At 41.7% G+C, this 23,845-nt stretch overlaps 2 protein-coding genes across 6 annotated transcripts in view; one reads left to right on the top strand and one right to left on the bottom strand.

Annotated features, from left to right (window-relative positions):
- The window catches only part of HBEGF (heparin binding EGF like growth factor), a 906,786-nt gene that overhangs the window by 186,977 nt on the left and 695,964 nt on the right, over positions 1 to 23,845 (bottom strand). The window lies entirely within an intron of this gene.
- LOC149455103 (uncharacterized) lies at positions 862 to 22,205 on the top strand. The gene is made up of 2 exons (XM_089686629.1): positions 862 to 1,426; positions 21,643 to 22,205. The coding sequence occupies exons 1-2, from the start codon at positions 1,069 to 1,071 to the stop codon at positions 22,203 to 22,205; spliced, it is 921 nt and encodes a 306-aa protein (XP_089542755.1). The 5' UTR covers positions 862 to 1,068.

The following is a 23,845-nucleotide window of genomic DNA, read 5'->3' as shown; positions in this document are numbered from 1 at the left end:
CGTAAGGGACTGACTTTTTCTCCCACTGATAAAATGGATCTGTTTGAGGTCTATAAAGATCTAAATTTATTTTTGAGGAAAATTATGCTAAGAATTCCATATATTTCTAAAAATGAAAAGAACCCCTTTGGTCTAGATTCAGAAAAGGAACAACAGGCAATTAAAGATTTTCTAAGTCTCTTAGATGAGGCCCTCATTATGAAGGAACCTGTTGAAGAGTGTACCTCTAATAAATGGAAGAGACACACTAGACTAAAAACTCCTTCTAGGAGAATGCCCAATATTAGAGAGAACAAATGGCTCAGTACCTTTCTAGATCTGGTGCATGATGATCTGAGTAAAATCAATTGGTCTATGAGGAATTCGGATAACCTAAATAGAGATGAAAGAAGAGCACTTATGGAGTTAAAAAATGTGAAAGATATTGTGATAAAAAAGAGCGACAAAGGGGGAAATGTAGTATTACTACAGAGTGATGACTATAAGAAGGAAATTCTGAGACAACTGAGGGATTCCAATACATACCGTAAACTTCATTTGAACCCCTTCCCCAAATTAGTTGAGGCTTTAAATAGGAAGGTCAAATGGGCATTTGAAGCAAATCTTTTAACAAAACAAGAATGCGATATGCTGACAGTAGATACTTACAATATCCCTACATTCATGTTATCCCAAAAATACACAAGAACCCCACCCAACCACCGGGACGTCCAATAGTATCAGCTATAAAAGGCCCACTTGAAACAGTCGGCAAATTTGTCGATGCCCTTATTAAAGATCTGGTCATTGAACTTAGATCTTATGTAAAGGATACCGGAGATGTATTGGCAAAAATTGGAAATTTTAAAGGTACCAGAGGGAGCACTTTTAGTGGGTATAGACGTTGAATCACTATATACCTCTACCTCACATATTTGGGGCTTGAGAGCTATAGCTTTTTTTCTGGAGATACATTTCCCAGAAATGGAGGTTCAGAATGAATTCATCTTGGACCTCTTGGAATTCATGCTGACCCATAATTGGTTTCAATTCCTGTGGGCCTTTTAACAACAAATATGTGGTACTTCCATGGGAGCACCCTGGGCTCCGGCCTATGAATGTCTTCATCTGGGCCTATGGGAAGAAGATTTGGTATATCCATCTATTCCCTTCAATCAACATGTGGTGAAATGGCTGAGATACATTGATGACGTCCTGATGGTATGGGATGGAGATATGGATCAATTGGAAAGCTTTCTTGGACTTCTAAATGATAATGACAGGAATATTAGACTAACATATACTGCAGATAGTAAAGTAATCTCATTCCTGGATCTTTCAATTTCAATACATGAGAATAGATTAACCACTAAAACATTTAGAAAAGAAACAGCAGCAAATACACTTTTACATGCTACCAGCTACCATCCGGAAAGTCTAAAACAGGGTATACCCACTGGCCAATTTCAGAGAATTAAAAGGAATTATATGGATGAAGCCCAATATAGAGCTGAATCTATTCAGCTTTATAAAAGGTTTAGGGAAAGGGGGTATTCACATAGAACCTTGAGAAGAGCCAATCGTAGAGCCTCTTATAATACAAGATGAATTAATCAACAAATTAAAATCTAAACCTGGGGAGGAATCTTTAAATCAACCTGTAAGGTTTATAACTAAATTTGGACAACAATGGAAGGAAGTTAAGAGGGCTCTGGAGTTACATTGGCATTTATTAACTCAAAATCCAGGAATAGCACAAATTGTAGGCGATAGTCCACATATGAAAGCAAAAAGAGCCCAGAACTTGAATGATATTCTAGTACAGTCAGAATTTCAAAGAGTCCCCCAAACAAATTGGTTAACTAGGCAAAATCGTATAACTGGCATGTTTCCATGTGGCCATTGCCAAATTTGTCCATATGTACACAAGACTAATCAGTTTTTCAAAACGGACGAATCCCAGGTATTCCAAATACGAAATTTTATTAACTGTTCTAGTAATAAGGTAATCTATATGATAGAATGTCCATGTAAAAAAAAATATATATAGGGAAAACCAAAAGAACCCTTAGAACTAGGATTGGTGAACATCTGAGAGATATTAAAAATGAGAACAGGAATAAGAATGAAAGAGAGAGGGAAAACCCGTTAGCCCAACATTTTAAGGAGGTACATGGGGGTATGATTGATGGTTTGAAAGTCAAGGGAATTTTCCTGCTAAACATTTCAGCTAGACGGGGTGATTTTGATAAAGTTCTCCTCCAAAAAGAAAAATTTTGGATATACTCTTGGTACGTTAGTCCCACACGGATTAAATACAGAACTTAATTTCAAGGTTTTCCTGAATTAAATAAAAGAATTAAACCTCTATGTTGAGGCTATGCCCACATTGCCATCTGAGTCTAAAGAATCATATTCCTCTTCTTTAAGATGATTTTTTTCTTCTTTTGAATAAGGCTTTCCTTGCAATGTCACCATTTAGTACATGCTTTTCTATGTAATTTTGGCTTTTAATGTAGTGATAGTTTTTCAACACAAGAGGGCGACATAAACAACTTTGTATGCAATTAGGGCACTATATAAGGCAATGGAAGAGAAGTCCCCTCTCAGTTCTGACGAAGTCTGCGGTGATTGGTGGATGAAACGCGTCAACGTGATGACATCATTACGCTCAGCATTTTCATAGGGTGCGGCGCCCACGAGGAGGGAAGAAGCTGTTTGCTTCAGCTCCATATTGGAAAGGCACGAGGCACAAAAGATTACGATGAGGCTATCACCCTAAGCAGCCCGCACATGGCAACCTAGAGTCACAGCTCACTTCCCCCGGTGGCAAGTTATTAGCCTGTTTGGCTCAGATAGCCTATATTATTATTTATATACAGGGAGCATACTCCACATATTAGGAACCATGTGCCTATCAGCCCTGTTTTTGGGGAATTTTTGAACTCCTATTGGAGGAATATGTTTACACTATGCTACATACGGGCTGCGGTATGTGATAGTAGCCTCATATATCTATAAGGAACCGCATCATTTCTCAGTAAGAGTAATTTTTGGAAACCCTAAATTGGGTATATATACTTAGGTATATTTTGCCTGTTACAATCAGCTAGGATTTTACATACAAGGACCACCTGGCTCTCCACCCCCATATTCACTATTGGAAACACAAAGACCTGATCTTATATTCAAGTGAGGTGAAGTCTCCTTGATCCTATTTATGGTAATATATTTTTTACCTTTATATATTTATCCCATTCGGGTTTTTTGTTTGATTTTCATGATTTATGTTTATACATTCCCAGAATCACTTGTTACTGTGGATTCATTTCCATTTGGGGTGGTTACCCAGGAAGGCCTTGCATTCATCATTTTTTCATGATGGTCAAGCTCATGAGAAGGTAATGGAATTATTAGTTTACCATTTTGTTTGGCTGCCTTGTTCAAGTACATGACTTGTGCATACATTATTTTTATGTTTCCACTACTATGATCCTTCTTTGGTTTCCATTATAGGAAGTCATTCCGCTTATTCTGGTATTTACCAAAGAATATCTTTGAAGAATGCTCTCCCTATCCAGACACAATGTGGAAACACATGAAAATTTGTGATCACGTAGTTAGGAAACTTCATTGCCTTATGTGGATTCCTGCTTTGCCGACAATTATCCAGATTTGAAGACGCTGCTTGCTTTTAATTTTGTATTTTTATTATGTTTTGTTCACCGTGTCTATTTCTAACCTCTTTATGATCCATGGGATCAAATAAAATATTTTTGTAGTTATTGAATGCAGTTATATTACTCCGCTTGGATTTTTAATTAACCACTTTTTGTGGGCAGTGTTGCTCTCGTCAGACTGCCATATTTTCTACTATGTATTTTGAGTTTATAAATCCACATTTATATTATAAGTGAGACGGAGATATTATTTTGACACTGATATACGTGTCATGCTAGGTGGCTTCTTTCTTTTTGTTTGCTTGAATCAGAGGACTTGCCATCATCCATATAGCAGGCCCACATTGTCCTTATTCCCAAGCCAGGAAAAGATCCATGTCATTGTGCCTCCTACAGGCCTATATCCCTATTAAATTATGACCTTAAATTGTAACCAAGGTGCTGGCAGTCAGGCTTATGAAGGATCTTCCCTCTTTAATTACTACTGACCAAACCAGGTTTATGCCGGACAAATTAACCAACATCAACTTGAGAAGGGTACTTACCCACCTGCAGCTACCTTCTGAGGATTGTACCACCAGAACACTGGTAGCCTTGGATGTTGAGAAATCCTATGATTCGGTCTCCTGGAGGTACATGGGAGAGGTACTGAACTACTTTAGCTTTGGCCCAGTATTCCAGAAATGGTTTAGGCTGCTTTACAAGTTCCCTGTTGCGAGGATCAGACTGGCAGGGGAGTTTTCCCATACATTTCAGATCCATCGCGGGACATGGCAGGGGTGCCCGTTCTCCCCTTCACTGTTCGTGCTTGCCATGGAACCACTTGCTGAGGCATTCTGTCACTCTGACAAAGTGTTGGGTATACGTGTAGGTAATAGTACAAAGTCATCTGCATAATGCTAATTTTTCAGTGATATTTTTGCAAGATCCAGGCCCATCATTGCAGGAGGCTTTAGCTATACTCTTTGCCACTTTTTCCGGGCTCCACACTAACTGGGACAAAATCGCTCATTTTGCCTATAGACTCCGATGCCCAAGCTGCAGCTGACCCAGGCCTCCCCCCACAGTGGAGTACCTCCATTTTTATTTCCCCTGACATGCAAAACTTTTGCCGATTACATTTGGAACCAGCAGTACAGACCATTAGGCAGAGGCTAAGGGACTGGAATAATCTCCCCTTGACCATAAGCTGGAGTATAAATCTAGTCAAAATGAAAATATTGCCTGTGTTACTATATGCCTTGCAGCACTCCTTGATCTGGATCCCCACTAAAATTTTTTCTCATCTCCACTCTCTAATAAGTTAATTTATTTGGAGAGATCGCCCCCCCCCCCCCCCCCGAGATTTAGTAAAAAAAAAAATACTTTGTCAGCCTTGGGCGCAAGGAGGCCTGGTGTGTCTAGATCTGTACAAATACTTCTTGGCTGCCTTACTCACCCATGTGCACATGCACATAATTGGGTAAGCACTAACGACACTAGTGGTCCCTGAAGCTGCTTACCTTGGCTCATACAAAGCCCTTAGTACTCTACCGTATCATGGTCCTAGACTCTCATTTCATCGCCTCCTGAAAGCTGTAATCCAGGCCTGGAGATTTGTCGTCTCTCTGGCCTCTGCCTCCTGGTCACCATATACTACCCTATGGTTCAACCCGCTGCTCTCTGAATTTTTAACCATCTCATACCCCTCTCTTTGGGCCTCTAGGGGGATTAAATATTTTAAAGATATCTGTGACATAGATAATATCACCTTTGATAAATTGAAACAACTCCATGACCTCCCAAATTCTTTGTTTTTTCGATTCCTGCATCTCTGCCATGTCTATTCTTCGAAATTTGGGGCTGACCCACTTCATTTATTAAAAGCGATTTCTCCTGCGCTCCGGGACCCAGGCCGGTGGCGAGTAGATGGAATTAGAACCTCCAGAGAGGCAACCACCGGAGTATCCAAAGTCGTGCAGCTCCAAACCAAGGCTGGGGAAGCCCGAACAAACTGTGAAGTGAAACAACAAGAAGCGCACTAACCTTGTGCATTACCTCAGTAACCAAAATTTATTTAATGAAGGAATGGTACTCACAAACAGCGAATAAAAACAGGCATTTAAGTCCACCCAGGGACTTCAAAGGCAAGAGGCCAGCGCGAATCCCATCATGGGTGTAGGTACTCAGTCCAGCTGACGCGTTTCGAAGGTCAAGCCTTCTTCCTCAGAGCTGACTGGACTGAGAGTGTATGCTCCCATTTATGCCCACAGACTGAAATGGGACCCTCCCAAATGGGTTGGGCTGTCCTGGGCCGGGGGGAGGGGCCCGGGTATCAACAAAGAACAGTAATCAATAGTCATCCAGATAAAATAATCATAAAATTAAAATAAAATGTATGTATATAAATGGTGGATAATACATTATATATTAAAAAATGCAGCTTATCAATACCATAGTAGGAGTAAAAAATAAAAAAATTAATTAAAAATTAGTTATTAGTATTATACTGATCATCGGACGCATAAAATGTATATAAAAAATATATATATATATACATAGAAATATAAAAATCTATATATAAATATACATATCAATGGACATAGAGGAACCCACACAATTGCATGAACTATACATTGTCTGTTTGTTCATAGATGATGAGCAATTCAGCTAGAGTGTTTGTTAAAAATACCAAAATTCATAGAATTAATGTAAAGTTATATATGAACACAAGTGCAAAGAAAAAAGTATAAACATACATTCATATTACCAAAGCCGGGGGATGTTTCATATAGAATGGAGGAAGAGGATGGTAAATTCCAAGTGGAGTTCATTACATTTATGTATTACTACTCGGCAGCAGAGTGAGAGCTTGTAATCATGATCAAAGAGCAGACAGGGTCCACCTATGGATCTCTGTATTATTGTCAGTTCAGCAGCAGAGGGAGATCTTGTAAGCCTAATATGGCTGCAGACCGGAACAGCCTGTGGAGCGCACGCCGCTGTGGAACGCACGCCTCTGTGGCGTGGTACTAAATGCGCATGCGCGAACCAATCCGCGCCTGCGCATTACGAGCAGCGCTCGCACAATCACAGCGTTCCATGCGCGCGCACATATCCGGCGGCGCTGCTCGATCCCCGCAGGGTCATAGATTCTCTATCTCCCCACTGACTGGCTCCCCACTGCGATGTGTGTTAAAGGTTATGAATGCCTATCAAGACTTGATAGTAATGGGGCCAGGTCGTCAGAGCAATTGACAATGTGATAGCCAAACCCTATGGCTGAAACTCATCGTCAGAACTCACCATAATAGTCAATTATAAAAAACACCATTTTTTTAAAAGAAATTAAAAAAATATGCGATATAGTTAATTAAATAGATGATTAAATAGATGATTGAGTACAGATTAATAAATAGTACAATATGAAATATGAAATAATAATAAAAAAATTATAAAAAATGTGAGATAGTAATTAAGAACTATGAAGTAATAAGTATAAAATAATATATGAAATATGACATGTGAAATATGATGTATGAGTGTACACAGACGCACAAATATACACGCCTATAGAACGCCAACACCTACGCTCACCTATTTGTACGTGCATATACAACTACACACATATATATATATATATATATATATACACACACACATATGTGCACATGCATACAGTTGCAAGAAAAAGTATGTGAACCCCTTGGGATTACGTGGAGTTTTGCATGAATTGGGCATAAAATGTGCTCTGAACGTCATCTAAGTCACAACAATAGAAGAACACAGTCTGCTGAACATAATACTACACAAACATTAGATGTTGCCATGGTTTAATTGCACATAACATGTAAACATTCACAGTGCAGGGAAGAAAAAGTATGTGAACTTTTGGACTTAATAACTGGTTGACCCTCCTTTGGCAGCAATAACCTCAACCAAATGTTTCCTGTAGTTGCAGATCAGACCTGCGCAACGATCTGGAGTCATTTTGGACCACTCCTCTTCACAAAACTGTTTCAGTGTAGCAATATTCTTGGGATGTCTGGTGAGAATCGCTCTCTTAAGGTCATGCCACAGCATTTCAATCGGGTTGAGGTCAGGACTCTGACTGGGCCACTCCAGAAGGAGTATTCTGTGCTGTTGCAGCCATTGTTTTGTTGAATGACTTGTTTGCTTTGGGTCATTGTCCTGTTGCATCACCCATCCTCTGCGGAGCTTCAGTTGGCGGACAGATGGTCGTACGTTTTCCTGCAAAATGTCTTGATAAACTCTGGAATTCATTTTCCCATCAATGACAACAATCCGTCCAGGCCATGAGGCAGCAAAGCAGCCCCAAACCATGATGCTCCCTCCGCCATGTTTCACAGTGGGGATGAGGTTTTGATGTTGGTGTGCTGTGCCTTTTTTTTCTCCACACATAGTGTTGTGTGTTCTTCCCAAACAACTCAATCTTGGTTTCATCTGTCCACAGTATATTCTGCCAGTAGTGCTGTGGAACATCCAGGTGCTCTTTTACAAACTTCAAACGTGCTGCAATATTCTTTTTGGACAGCAATGGCTTCCTCCGTGGTGTCCTCCCATGTACTCCATTCTTGTTTAATGTTTTCCTGATTGTAGATGTGTCACTAAAAATGTTAGCATGTGCCAGAGATTTCTGTAGGTCTTTAGCTGACACTCTGGGATTCTTCTTTATCTCATGCAGCATTCTGCGCTGTGCTCTTGCAGTCATTTTTACAGGACGACCACGCCTAGGGAGAGTAGCAACAGTGCTAAACTTTCTCCATTTGTAGACAGTCTGTCTTACCGTGGACACATGAACATCAAGGCTTTTGGAGATACTTTTGTAACCCTTTCCAGCTTCATGCAAGTCAACAATTCTTGATCGTAGGTCTTCTGAGAGCTCTTTTCAGCGAGGCATGGTTCACATCAGACAGTGCTTCTTGAAGCCAGTAAACCCAAAACAGGTGTGTGTTTTTTAAGGGCAGGACAGTTGTCAGCAACACATCCAATATCATCACACTGATTGGAGTCAAGGTTGGCTCACTCCTGGCTCCAATTAGCTCTGGGAGAAGTCATTAAGCTAGGGCCTCACATACTTTTTCCTCCCTGCACTGTGAATGTTTACATGTTATGTGCAATTAAACCATGGCAACATCTAATGTTTGTGTAGTATTATGTTCAGCAGACTGTGTTCTTCTATTGTTGTGACTTAGATGATGTTCAGAGCACATTTTATGCCCAATTCATGCAAAACTCCACGTAATCCCAAGGGGTTCACATACTTTTTCTTGCAACTGTACATGCATACACACAACCTGTGCCACAGTCCTGTGTCATATCTAGGCTGATGTATATCCTGTAGAATTATATACATATATATATACACACATGCACATACACCCATACACCTGAACACAAATACACAGATGTCCCACAAATGCATATACTGTATGTACACACATATATACACATACACGTATATATACAGTCATGGCCGAAATTGTTGGCACCCTTGATATTTTTCCTGAAAATCATGTATTTCTCACGAAACGTATTGCATTAACACATGTTTTGCTATACACATGTTTATTCCCTTTGTGTGTATTGGGACAAAACAAAAAAAGGGAGGAAAGAAAGCAAATTCGACATAATGTCACACAAACCTCCAAAAATGGGCTGGACAAAAGTATTGGCACCCTTTCACAACTGCGGATAAATAAGAATGTTACAAGCATGTGATGCTCCTGTAAACTCACCTGGGGCAAGTAACAGGTGTGGGCAATATAGAAATCACACCTGAAAGCAGATAAAAAGGAGAGACGTTCACTTAACCTTTGCATTGTGTGTCTGTCTGTGCCACACTAAGCATGGACAACAGAAAGAGGAGACGAGAACTGTCTGAGGACCTGAGAACCAAAATTGTGGCAAAATATCAACAATCTCAAGGTTACAAGTCCATCTCCAGAGAACTAGATTTGCCTTTGTCCACAGTGCGCAACATTATCAAGAAGTTTGCAACCCATGGCACTGTAGCTAATCTCCCTGGTCGTGGACGGATGAGGAAAATTGATGAAAGATTGCAACGCAGAATAGTCCGGATGGTGGATAAGCAGCCCCAAACATGTTCCAAAGACATTCAAGCTGTCCTGCAGGCTCAGGGAGCATCAGTGTCAGCGCGAACTATCCGTCGACATTTAAATGAAATGAAACGCTATGGCAGGAGACCCAGGAGGACCCCACTGCTGACACAGAGACATAAAAAAGCAAGACTACAGTTTGCCAAAATGTACTTGAGTAAGCCAAAAGCCTTCTGGGAAAACGTCTTGTGGACAGATGAGACCAAGATAGAGCTTTTCGGTAAAGCACATCATTCTACTGTTTACCGAAAACGGAATGAGGCCTACAAAGAACAAAACACAGTACCTACGGTAAAATATGGTGGAGGTTCAATGATGTTTTGGGGTTGTTTTGCTGCCTCTGGCACTGGGTGCCTTGACTGTGTGCAAGGCATCATGAAATCTGAGGATTACCAAAGGATTTTGGGTCGCACTGTAGGGCCCAGTGTCAGAAAGCTGGGTTTGCGTCCAAGATCCTGGGTCTTCCAGCAGGACAATGACCCCAAACATACGTGAAAAAGCACTCAGAAATGGATGGCAAAGAAGCGCTGGAGAGTTCTGAAGTGGCCAGCAATGAGCCCAGATCTAAATCCCATTGAACACCTGTGGAGAGATCTTAAAATTGCTGTTGGGAAAAGGTGTCCTTCCAATAAGAGAGACCTGGAGCTGTTTGCAAAGGAAGAGTGGTCCAAAATTCCGGGTGAGAGGTGTCAGAAGCTTATTGATGGTTATAGGAAGCGACTGATTTCAGTTATGTTTTCCAAAGGGTGTGCAACCAAATATTAAGTTAAGGGTGCCAATACTTTTGTCCAGCCCATTTTTGGGGTTTTGTGTGACATTATGTCATATTTGCTTTTCTGCCTCTGTTTTATATTTGTTCCAATACATACAAAGGGAATAAACATGTGTATAGCAAAACATGTGTTAATGCAATACCTTTTTTGTGTGAAATACTTGATTTTCAGGAAAAATATCAAGGGTGCCAACAATTTCGGCCATGACTGTATATATACATACACATATATGCACATACACATACATATACATACAAACCCCACCGGTACCAAGGTCATGGATACCTGGGTGGGACATAAACCCAGTAGATACACTAAATATGTCTGTCACTAGCGGGAGATTAGATGAGTGTATGAATTTCGAGGTCATCATTCAGTCCTCTAGGAGACAAAGTATCCAATGTAAAAATCCAAAAACTCTCCCTTTTGGACAGTTCTTGGTGTCTCCTCCCACTATCCAAGTCCCTAGTGATGACCTCAATCCCGAACACTCTCATACCATGATAATCGCTCGAATGCTTTTCTTTAAAATGGCGGGGAACTGAGTATTTATCTCTCCCTAATTTGATACTACTCTTATGCTCACTGATCCTGATCCTAAGGCAACATGAGGTGCGGCCTACATATAGTAAGCCACATGGACAAATTATGCCATAAATGACAAAGGAGGTGCCGCAATTTATAAATTGTTTGATAGGATACCTTTTTCCGTCCGTACTTGTGAACTCTCGTTTTCGATGGCATATGATCCCACAGGTGCCACAGTTCGAGATGCCACATCTATAACTCCCCTTTTGGTCAAATAACACTGACCACGGGCCCGGGTTGGCTGTCGTGGCTTTAAGCACTCTACTTGGCGCTATTTGACTTCTAAGATCTCTCGGTTTTCTGAAGATAAGCGTAGGCTTATCCAGAAGTGCATTACCAAGTGTGGGGTCATTCTTAAGAATAGTCCAATTTTTGGACAGTATTTGTTTGATGTCCCAGGACTTACTACTGAATCTGGTACAGAAGCGTACTTCCTTGTTGTTAAAAGTAACAGTAGAATTTTCAGAGTTATGTTCAATTTCTGTAGGGACAATGGGATCAAACATCACTAAGTATTTCTGAAAGGCCGTCTCTATATGACTTTCCTTGTAACCTTTGTCTTTGAATTTCTGTTTAAGGATATAACTCTGTTCAATATAGTCTTGTTTGAGCGTGCATGTGCGTTTTAGCCTGCAAAACTGTCCAAAGGGGACATTCTGGATCCATTGGGGGTGGTGGTTGCTCTTGGCGTGTAAGTAAGAGTTGCCTGCTGTCGGCTTAAAATGTGTGTTAGAGCATATCACACCATTACTCTCATGTCTAAGTTCTAGATCTAGAAAAACTAACGTGTCGTCAATCACATGAGTAAATGAAATGTTGTATGGGTTATTTCTACAATGATCTAGGAAGCCATCTAGTTCTTGATCAGTACCGTTCCAGATAATAATAATGTCGTCTATATATCTTCCGTATAAGACTAGATTTGCGCTAAAGGGATTGTTGCTCCAAATGTACTTGTTTTCCCAAAAACCCATAAAAATATTTGCATAGCTGGGAGCAAAACGAGCTCCCATAGCTGTGCCCTGAATCTGGCGGTAGTGTTTATCTAGAAACGAAAAGTAATTGTGGTCCAGTGCAAATTTAAGGCAATTGAACAGAAATTGGATCATATGCATGTGCACATATGTGTGTATATATATATATATATATATATATATATATATATATATATATATATATGTGTGTAGTTGTATATGCACGTACAAATAGGTGAGCGTAGGTGTTGGCATTCTATAGGCGTGTATATTTGTGCGTCTGTGTACACTCATACATCATATTTCACATGTCATATTTCATATATTATTTTATACTTATTACTTCATAGTTCTTAATTACTATCTCACATTTTTTATAATTTTTTTATTATTATTTCATATTTCATATTGTACTATTTATTAATCTGTACTCAATCATCTATTTAATCATCTATTTAATTAACTATATCACGTATTTTTTTAATTTCTTTTAAAAAAATGGTGTTTTTTATAATTGACTATTATGGTGAGTTCTGACGATGAGTTTCAGCCATAGGGTTTGGCTATCACATTGTCAATTGCTCTGACGACCTGGCCCCATTACTATCAAGTCTTGATAGGCATTCATAACCTTTAACACACATCGCAGTGGGGAGCCAGTCAGTGGGGAGATAGAGAATCTATGACCCTGCGGGGATCGAGCAGCGCCGCCGGATATGTGCGCGCGCATGGAACGCTGTGATTGTGCGAGCGCTGCTCGTAATGCGCAGGCGCGGATTGGTTCGCGCATGCGCATTTAGTACCACGCCACAGAGGCGTGCGTTCCACAGCGGCGTGCGCTCCACAGGCTGTTCCGGTCTGCAGCCATATTAGGCTTACAAGATCTCCCTCTGCTGCTGAACTGACAATAATACAGAGATCCATAGGTGGATCCTGTCTGCTCTTTGATCATGATTACAAGCTCTCACTCTGCTGCCGAGTAGTAATACATAAATGTAATGAACTCCACTTGGAATTTACCATCCTCTTCCTCCATTCTATATGAAACATCCCCCGGCTTTGGTAATATGAATGTATGTTTATACTTTTTTCTTTGCACTTGTGTTCATATATAACTTTACATTAATTCTATGAATTTTGGTATTTTTAACAAACACTCTAGCTGAATTGCTCATCATCTATGAACAAACAGATAATGTATAGTTCATGCAATTGTGTGGGTTCCTCTATGTCCATTGATATGTATATTTATATATAGATTTTTATATTTCTATGTATATATATATATATATTTTTTATATACATTTTATGCGTCCGATGATCAGTATAATACTAATAACTAATTTTTAATTAATTTTTTTATTTTTTACTCCTACTATGGTATTGATAAGCTGCATTTTTTAATATATAATGTATTATCCACCATTTATATACATACATTTTATGATTTTTATTTTATCTGGATGACTATTGATTACTGTTCTTTGTTGATACCCGGGCCCCTCCCCCCGGCCCAGGACAGCCCAACCCATTTGGGAGGGTCCCATTTCAGTCTGTGGGCATAAATGGGAGCATACACTCTCAGTCCAGTCAGCTCTGAGGAAGAAGGCTTGACCTTCGAAACGCGTCAGCTGGACTGAGTACCTACACCCATGATGGGATTCGCGCTGGCCTCTTGCCTTTGAAGTCCCTGGGTGGACTTAAATGCCTGTTTTTATTCGCTGTTTGTGAGTACCATTCCTTCATTAAATAAATTTTGGTTACTGAGGTAATGCACAAGGTTGGTGCGCTTCTTGTTGTTTCACTTCACAGTTTGTTCGGGCTTCCCCAGCCTTGGTTTGGAGCTGCACGACTTTGGATACTCCGGTGGTTGCCTCTCTGGAGGTTCTAATTCCATCTACTCGCCACCGGCCTGGGTCCCGGAGCGCAGGAGAAATCGCTTTTAATAAATGAAGTGGGTCAGCCCCAAATTGCGAAGAATAGACATGGCAGAGATGCAGGAATCGAAAAAACAAAGAATTTGGGAGGTCATGGAGTTGTTTCAATTTATCAAAGGTGATATTATCTATGTCACAGATATCTTTAAAATATTTAATCCCCCTAGAGGCCCAAAGAGAGGGGTATGAGATGGTTAAAAATTCAGAGAGCAGCGGGTTGAACCATAGGGTAGTATATGGTGACCAGGAGGCAGAGGCCAGAGAGACGACAAATCTCCAGGCCTGGATTACAGCTTTCAGGAGGCGATGAAATGAGAGTCTAGGACCATGATACGGTAGAGTACTAAGGGCTTTGTATGAGCCAAGGTAAGCAGCTTCAGGGACCACTAGTGTCGTTAGTGCTTACCCAATTATGTGCATGTGCACATGGGTGAGTAAGGCAGCCAAGAAGTATTTGTACAGATCTAGACACACCAGGCCTCCTTGCGCCCAAGGCTGACAAAGTATTTTTTTTTTTACTAAATCTCGGGGGGGGGGGGGGGGGGGGGCGATCTCTCCAAATAAATTAACTTATTAGAGAGTGGAGATGAGAAAAAATTTTAGTGGGGATCCAGATCAAGGAGTGCTGCAAGGCATATAGTAACACAGGCAATATTTTCATTTTGACTAGATTTATACTCCAGCTTATGGTCAAGGGGAGATTATTCCAGTCCCTTAGCCTCTGCCTAATGGTCTGTACTGCTGGTTCCAAATGTAATCGGCAAAAGTTTTGCATGTCAGGGGAAATAAAAATGGAGGTACTCCACTGTGGGGGGAGGCCTGGGTCAGCTGCAGCTTGGGCATCGGAGTCTATAGGCAAAATGAGCGATTTTGTCCCAGTTAGTGTGGAGCCCGGAAAAACGACGATTTGAGACCCTTCTACGGGTTGATGACTTAACTAAACCTCTATCCACAGTCTATAAAGCTGTTCTGCAATCCATCCATACTGGTCTTGAGTCCCTTCAACAGAGGTGGTGGGTGGAGGAGCCAGAGCTGGATGGTGAAGATTGGAAAAACAGTTGGGAATACCCCTTTACCCACCTGGTAGCTACTAGAGATAGGCTAATTCATTTCAAAATACTTCATATGGCATACTTCACCCTGCAGCGCATCCATAGAATTTACCCTACTGTACAGCCAAACTGTTGGAGGTGTGGAGACGCCCCTGCAGACTTTTTCCTCATTTTTTGGTATTCAAACATTTTAGACGGATGTCCTCTGTTTCATTTGCTTGGTCACCACAATTTCTGTCCCCTCAGCGGTGTCAGTTTGCCTACTGGGTCTGGTCGACAAGCTGGCTTTCTCTAGGGCTTCCAGAATATTATTAAGTCTACTGCTTTTTTATGCTAGGAAGGCCATTGTGTTGATCTGGAAATCTGATAGCCCCCCTACTCTAGGCCATTGGAAGAAGCCGGTGAACACAGTGATTCTCCTATATAAAATGACCTACCTCTCACGAGGTTGCCTAAATAAAGTTCATAAAGTTTGAATATCTGGTTGGAATCCTCCTCTACTGTCAGTGCTGAAGAGCGTAAAATTTCTGCCTACTCTCATGCTCAACCCTTCATAAATATCCCTACATGGTGGGAGATTGGTGAGGAGTTGTTGTCTGGGGTCTCCATTATATGTCCCCCTCCTGCCTTACCCAACCCCCTTGGGGGGGGGAGGGTAATGGGAAACTTATTCTTGGTACTCTTTGTGATATGGTATACTATACTCATTAGGTACCTGATCTCTCTAATGTTATTTATGGAATGTTTCCAAAATTTATGTTTATGATTTTTTCCATAAAAAGTGATAGAGGGGGCAATGTTGGCCTCCTGTCGGAAAAAATATACAAGAAGGTGGTGTGGAGGGAGCCACAGGACAAGACATGTACAAGACTGCCTGGAAATCCTTTCCCATGTCCAATGACATCTCTTAATTATAAACTATTCCTTGCATATGATGCAAACCTAATTTCCAACAAGAAATTGGAGTATTTGAGGGGGGGGGGCGGGAGTTCAATACCCCTACATTCTACTGTATATAATTCCCAAAATACACAAAAACCTGCAGAACCCTCTGGTTTGGCCCATCATTTCAGCAGGTCGGGGATCATGTTGAGAAATATATTGATTCCCTCATTAAAGAACTGGTGGTGGGCTTGCCTTCGTATGTGCAGGACACAAGAGATTGAAAAGGTGGAGGTACAGGCTAGAACATTACTAGTAGGAATTGAGGTTGAATAATTCTACACATCTATACCTCACCACTGGGGACTAGGCATGGTGTGCCATTACCTTGAGACAAGCTTCCCCAGAATGGGAGTGCAGAATGAGTTCATACTAATCTATTGGACTTTGCACTCAACAATAACATTTTTAAAATTCTGGGTGTAAGCTAACAATAGGTGAGGGGGATCTTGGGGTCCCCCTGGGCACAAGCTTGTGCATGCCTCCACCTGCGATGGTGGGAGGAAGATACAGTATACTGTTCACCTTTGTACCTCACAGGATTCGGCTAAGGTACATAGATGACGTCCTGATGCGCTGTAACGGTTCCCCTATAGAACTCTAGAAGTTCACAATGGAACTCAGTAATAATATCAGACTCACTTATAAATTTGACTCAAATGAATTCCCATTTTTGGACCTCTTCATCTTTATTGGCATACTTATAATATTAGACTAACAACAAAAACCTAACAAAGAACTTTGGAAAAAAAGGAAACAGCTGCAAATACTCTGTTTAATGCCTCTAGTGGTGATAGTGGTAGTACTTGATAAAAGGAATACCAATGCGTCAATTTCTAAGAATCCGGAGAAATTGCTCAAGGGAGGATGACAATATGGTTGTCAATGGGATAATGTGTGCAATGCAAGGGCATGTCTACACTAGGTCTTCTCAATTAGCTGCCATTGTTGGCCCTGAACCACTGTTAGAGGCAAGACATGCCAGGAACACTTACCTACAGGCAAGCTTATAATAATGCTTACCTGTAGGCAGGGCCGTTGTTAGAAATCATGGGGCCCCCATACAGCCTACCTGATGGGGCCCCCTTTGACCCCCTGGCCCCACCCTTGACCACAACCCTGGTCCCTCCCCTGTTTCAAAACAAAATGCAGCTTTGTTTTCAAGTGCATCCAGTAGAAGAAGAAGCAGTTACAAATACAAGTGTAAATGAGGCTACAGGGTTTTTTTCTCAGAACATAGCTGAAGAAACTATCACACCTCCATCGCACCACTTACTGTCAACATCGTCAACAACACCCCCCAATGTGCTATATACAGAGTGCAGAGTTCAGGAGTGTGCGACATACAGAGTGCAGTGTATTACCCAAAAAAGTGCAGAACTCAGTGGTGCCCTATGTACAGAGTGCAGAGTTGAGAAGTGTGCTACAGTTGGAGTGCAAGGTTTTACCAGCATGCTGATAACAGAGTGCAGAATTGAGGAGTGTGCTACATACAACGTGTAGAATTCAGCGGTGTGCTACAAACAGCAGGATTTAGAAGTGTGCAGTATACAGAGTGCACGGTTCAGGAGAGGGAAGTATACAAAGTGCAGGGTTCAGGAGTGCGCAGTGTACAGAGTGCAGGGTTCGGGATTGTGCTATGTACAGAGTGTGCAGTAAATGGGTCAAAGTCCAGGAGTGCGCAATGTACAGAGTGGGGAAGTGTACAGAGGAGTAGAGTGCAGGTGTACATATTTCACAAGCCAGTGTACAACCCCCCCCCCTCCCCCACAGAGCTCACTCCCAAAAAAATTTCTGCCCCCCCCCCCCTCCTCAGTGCACAGTTCTTTCCTCCCTGTCAGTACACAGCTGATAGCTCTCCTCTACAGAGAACAATGTACTATCACTTACAGGAAGAGGTCACGCTGCCATCACTTCTGATGATGCTGTGGGGGCACGGTAATAGCTGTGTGCCCTGCCCTGCAAGTCTTCCTGGACTAATAAGATTGTAGACAGGCAGATATATCGATGCTATACACAAGTGCCTTTTAAACTATTTAGGATGTGCTATTGAGTTGATGTAAATCTGTTTTTGAGCCCCAAATGGGCTCATGCTGTAAACAGGCTCTTGCTGCACTAATATAAAAAAGGAAATTAACCTCCCTAACGGTTTTCCCAAGTCTGGCTCGGGGTTAAATCTAGCTGTCAAAAGCGGTAACCCCAAGCCAGACTCAGGCTCACCGCAATCTAATTACCTGGTGCCGATCTGTGTCCCTGGTCCTGCGCTGCCAGCAGCCATCCCCTCTGTCTGTCCCCAGTCTCCTTCCCCGCTTACCTGCTTCTCTGGTTCCTGGCTATCTCACGCTGATCAGTGTGATCAGCGTGAGACTGCCGTGCTGTGCCGTCGGGGGGCGGGGCTTGCGGGAGGCGGGGATTATAAAAATAGCTCACTGTCAAAATAAAGTGTTACTCTAGTGCATACATTGTAACTCTACCTGAGATATTTCTATAGTGTGGTTTTTCATTTCTGTGACTAAAAACGGTTTTGCGCTCATGGTTTCCAAAAAGCGCCACACTAGGGCTAAAGCGGTTTATGATGAGCTAGCTAACAGTGACAGTGAGGAGCTACTTGATTTGAGCGATAGCGACTCATGTGGCGATTTGTCTTCAGACACCGAAAGTGAAGACAGCGGCGAATCGGAGATTGACGTGAGTGATCTGCGCACATGGTGCACTATTGGTTGCAATATGCCAGCGCCGCCAAGATTTCTGTTTACTGGTGCACCTGGTATGAAAATACACATTGAAGATGACAACCCCTTGGCGTACTTGGAATTGTTTCTGACCCATGGGGTTATTGAAACTATCGTGACGGAGACAAATAGGTACGCAGCGCAACAACTAGCTCCTTCACACAGCCGGTTTTCACGAAGCAGAAAGTGGGAGTCTGTCACCAAAGAGGACATTTGGCTGTTTCTCGGCCTAATTATTCTACAAGGTGTGGTGGGGAAACTGCTGAAGAAGTGGTACTGGACCACCAACAAAATGCTCGCCACGCTGTTCTTTGGCACCATCATGTCAGAGTACAACTTTTCCCCCATTATGAAATTTTTGCACTTCGCAAATAATGAGGATTTTGATGAATCGACTCATCTGGCTCCCAAGCTAAAAAATATTTGGGAAGTCTCCCAAATAATTGTAAGAAATTTCCAGCAGAGCTATGTGCCAGAGAGAGACATCAGCATAGATGAAAGTCTAATTGCCTACAAGGGAAGGCTCAGCTGGATACAGTACATCGGGTCCAAGAGAGCACAATTTGGTGTCAAATCCTATCTGCTGTGCAAATCCTCTACCGGCTACATCTGGAACACAGTCATATACACCGGCAAAGGAACAAAATTTGATCCTAAGTACAGCAACTACGGAATGGCAACATCTTCTGTCACTGATTGTGCCTCTGCTAAACCAAGGCTACTGTGTAATGACAGACAATTTTTACACCTCTCCAGAACTATACAAGCTTCTTCTTCAGCACAGAACAGATGCCTATGGGTTTGGGCTAACCGGCGCAATCTGCCATCCATGTTTGCAAAAAACAAAGTGAAGTCGGGAGAATTAGTTGCCTGGCAGAAAGGCAAAATGATTGCACTTAGATGGCGGGACAAAAAGGATGTGTGCCTAATGAGTACCATTCACAATGCCTCCACAGTGATGGTACAAACAAAAGGTGGGAAAAACATCCAGAAGCCTCAGGTTGTCATTGACTACAACAGAACCATGGGAGGTGTCGACAGAGCTGACCAAGCTATGACTTTCTATCCGGCGATGAGAAAGCAGCAGAGAAATACTATAAAAAGATTTTCCGGCATCTTCTGGAACAGTGTTTGTGGAATGCCTACATTCTGTTCTACAAAAACAGTGACAGGTCTGTGGTTCATGCAGACTTTATATGGAAAGTGGCGGAATCCATCTTCCTCAGACACCAAACACCATCAGTGTCTGTGGGTAAATCTGGACAACGTGGTGTGGGAGTTGTCAACCCAGAACGTCTGACTGGACGTCATTTTATGGACCACATCCCACCAACCCAAAAAAAGGCAGCACCTACACGGAAGTGCGTGGTATGTTGCTCTCAGAGAGATGACAGTGGAAAAAAAATCTGCAAGGAAACGAGGTTCCACTGTCCTGATTGTGATGTCGGACTTTGTGCAGTCCCGTGTTTCAAAATTGACCACACCCGTGATGTTTTCTAAAACAAAATGCAGTGTCTATATAATATTGTTTGGACAGAGTTCCGTGTGTTTGATTTGATTACATTATTTAATTTATTATTATATTATTATTTTTTATTATTTTTTATTTTATTATAATTTATGATTTAATTTTTTTTTAACTCTATTGCACCAAGGATGTCTACTAGACTCTTGTTTAAACAGATTTCAGTGAGTTATTCCTAAGAATTAAAGGCCTACAATAAAAAAAACAACATATTTCCATTGAAAACAATGTACCGCTTGTAGCACAGAAATACTGACATAATCATACCGCTAGGGAGGTTAAACAATCTCAACCCCCTTGAGGTCCTAAACTTAACAACTTAAAAACAAGTAATGAGTTCAATATACTGTATCATAAAGCATGAAATCTATGGTAAGTCTTCTCCAGCTTCCCTCTCCGTAGATTACAATGGGCACAATTCAATAAAGCTTATCACATGAGTTAAGTCAGTCACATGACCACATATCGCATGTCATACTGAAAATGTCAATTCAATATTGCTAGTATGCGGTATTTACTGAAAATAGTAAAAACAATCGGTAAATACCACATAAAAAGACATTGAAGTCAATTCACAAAAGGAAATAATTAAATGCATGCAGTAATTAAGTAGTGGTCCAGGCACATGGTATGTACTGGTATCTGCCAGTACTGTCATGGGTTATTAAGGAATGGGAGGCCAAGGAACCCTTAACAACCTAGTAGTCATCAGCTGTCAGCGGGGTTCCCCACTGACAGCTGAATGTAAAAAAATAATGTCCCCCCCTCCATCCATACCAAGCCCTTCGGGTCTAGTATGGGATTTGAGGGGAACCCCCACACCAAAATTTAAGAAAATGTCGCGAGGTCCCTCCTGAAATCCATACCAGATCCTTGTCCGAGCATGCAGCCGGGCAGGTTAGGAAAGGAGGGGGACGCGCGAGTGCCCCCTCTCTTCCTGAACTATACCAGGCCAGATGCCCTCAACATGAGGGGCTCCCCCCCACAACCCTGGCCGGTGGTTGTGGAGGTCTACAGGCGGGGAGCTTATTGGAATCTGGAAGCCCCCTTTAGGAAGGTGGCCCCCAGATCCTAGCCTCCCCCATGTGAATGAGTATGCGGTACATGATACCGCTACCCATTCACAAAAAAAACTGTAGTGTGAAAAAAAAGACAGGAGATAGTCTTTGACAAGTCCTTTCTTGAAAGAAGAAAAATAAAAGAATGTCCCCCCGAAGTAGATCCAATGTACCCGCTGCCGCCGCTATCCCAAAAGAAAAAAAAAAGGCTCCTTCAGGAAGAAAACTGCAGCAAATACACTCCTCCACACCACTAGTCACCACCCAAATTCCCTGATTAGAGGAATACCAGTAGGTCAGTTTATGCGGATTCATAGAAATTGTTCTGTGGATGAAGACTATAGACATAAAGCTAGTGATCTATACAATAGGTTCAAGGAGAGAGGCTATTCACACCATACCCTGAGAGAAGCTAAAAAGAGAGCTGGGGTCAAAGAGAGACATGATCTAATAAAATCTAGAGATATCACTGATAATAAAGTGACTCCGAATGATTGCCCAGTAAGGATTATCACTCAATTTGGGACGCAGTGGTATGTTGTGAAGGAAATTCTTGAGAGACATTGGCACATTTTGAAGCGTTCAAAAGATCTGCAATCTATTGTAGACCTAAGACCATTCATGGTTGCTAGAAGGGCAAAAAACCTGAATGATTTACTTGTACAGTCTGAGTTCATTAGAACTACAGGTCAGACTTGGTTAACTGATCTCCCGGATTTAAAGCAAATGTTCCCCTGCGGCCATTGCAATGTATGCAGATTTGTGGACAAAACAGAGACCTTTACTGATTCTGAAGGGAAAGAACAATATCAGATAAGATCATTTATAAACTGTGCCACTACTTGAGTTCTCTACATCATTGAATGTCCCTGTAAAAGATAATATGCTGGAAAAACTGTATTAAGAGTTGGTGAACATTTGAAAAGTATCAGTTTAAATGAAGATACGCCATTAGCTCAACACTTTGTTGAATACCATGGAGGTCAAAGACTGGGCCTGAAAGTGAAAGGCTTTTTTACCCTCAAGTTATCTCTTAGGAGAGGTGATTTTAATACGGTTTTATTGAAGAAAGAAGAGTTGAATCTTAATCTTAACATTAAAAACCTTGGTACCCTTTGGGTTAAATAATGACATGAGTTTAAAGGTTTTCTTGGAGCTATGATGGCCAATATTCTTTTTAATTTGAATTCACTTTCTTCCCTCTCTTATTGTTCTAATTACCACTGTCAGTGCCACTGATAATTGTACCAGGTTCTATGAATAAGAATAGGGACTCCCTTGAAAACAATGAATCAATATACAATTATAGTACCACCATGGATGTTTTTACACACTTTGAAATAGTTATAATCACTTTATACTGACCTCCACCTATTACTTAAAAAAGTAATGGTCAGCTGAGACAGAGGTGCTCTTTAAATCGGGACCGCCCCCGGCCATTTTAATTGGTTGAACGGGGCGTCTGTCCCGTTAAAAGGCCGGGAGTACGTACGTCCCAACGTCCTGACGAAGCTCACGGTCACATGGGCAAAACGCGTTGACGTAGGCAGCGTCAGCTAGTCCATGGGCCAGGGTGGTCACGTGTGGATCCACCTTACCCCGAATTGAGCAAGGCGGTAACCCACACACCACCTCCGCTACACTACTGAAGACTACCGCTTTGAGCCTTTACTACCAGAGGGTCATCTACCTTAACCCGGCCTGGCTCCCGGAGGCTATCACAGAAAACAAAGCCACCACTTTACCTGCCTAACTATGTGAAGTTCATTACACCATCGCCAGATGCCTATATCGTTTTGAGTGGTGAGAGCCTGCGGGCATGTTGTATGCGTCAGCTGCCGTTTCAATGCCATACCTCTACACCTTTGTACAGTCTAAAGTTATCACTTTGCTTAACCCAAACGATTTCTACAACTATTAAATTGGCTTTGGATGCCATTACTCTCTATGCATCTGTGATTAAGCTGGACTGGTCTGACTTAGCTACACTGGCTAATTAGCCTCCAAGTCTCATAGTTATTAAGCTGTGAGCTTTTCAATTCAACTGAACATCAATGACAGTGATATAATTAAACTGACTTTGGATGCCATCACCTTTCATGTACATGTGACCAGGTTAGGCTGGTTTATCTTGCTGCATTGGCTGATCAGCCTTTAATCTTCAACACCACTGATCTGTGAGCCTCCCATAAACCACCACATTGAAGTACCGCTACTGTAATCAATAGGATATATTCCCATAGTGGCACTGATTGGGACTTGTATGGCCATATATTCATACTGGGCCCTGTCTGAGTCCCCTGTCAATTACAGACAATTCTATGTGTTGTTTATGCTATGAGGGCCTTGGTTTGTTTGGCGAGTCCTTTTTCCAGAGTTCTGTTTATTGCCCTTGTCGCTGAATATGGGTGTTCCCAATGTATGAGACTCTGGATATAATTGACTCATTAGTATTGCTCTTATAAGATGGAGGATAGTTGTATAGC

Source organism: Staurois parvus, unplaced genomic scaffold (assembly GCF_062004578.1).
Source record: "Staurois parvus isolate SC_StPar_1 unplaced genomic scaffold, SC_StPar_1.0 ptg000403l, whole genome shotgun sequence".
NCBI classification, from domain to species: domain Eukaryota; kingdom Metazoa; phylum Chordata; class Amphibia; order Anura; family Ranidae; genus Staurois; species Staurois parvus.
This window is presented reverse-complemented; position numbering and strand designations above follow the sequence as displayed.

Excerpts from the sequence above, each read along its gene's own strand:
- LOC149455103 (XM_089686629.1), top strand. The coding sequence starts at position 1,069 with ATGGGAGCACCCTGGGCTCCGGCCTATGAATGTCTTCATCTGGGCCTA. Across the intron at positions 1,427-21,642 it reads TCCGGAAAGTCTAAAACAGG|GAATACCAGTAGGTCAGTTT; the intron begins GTATACCCACTG and ends CCCTGATTAGAG.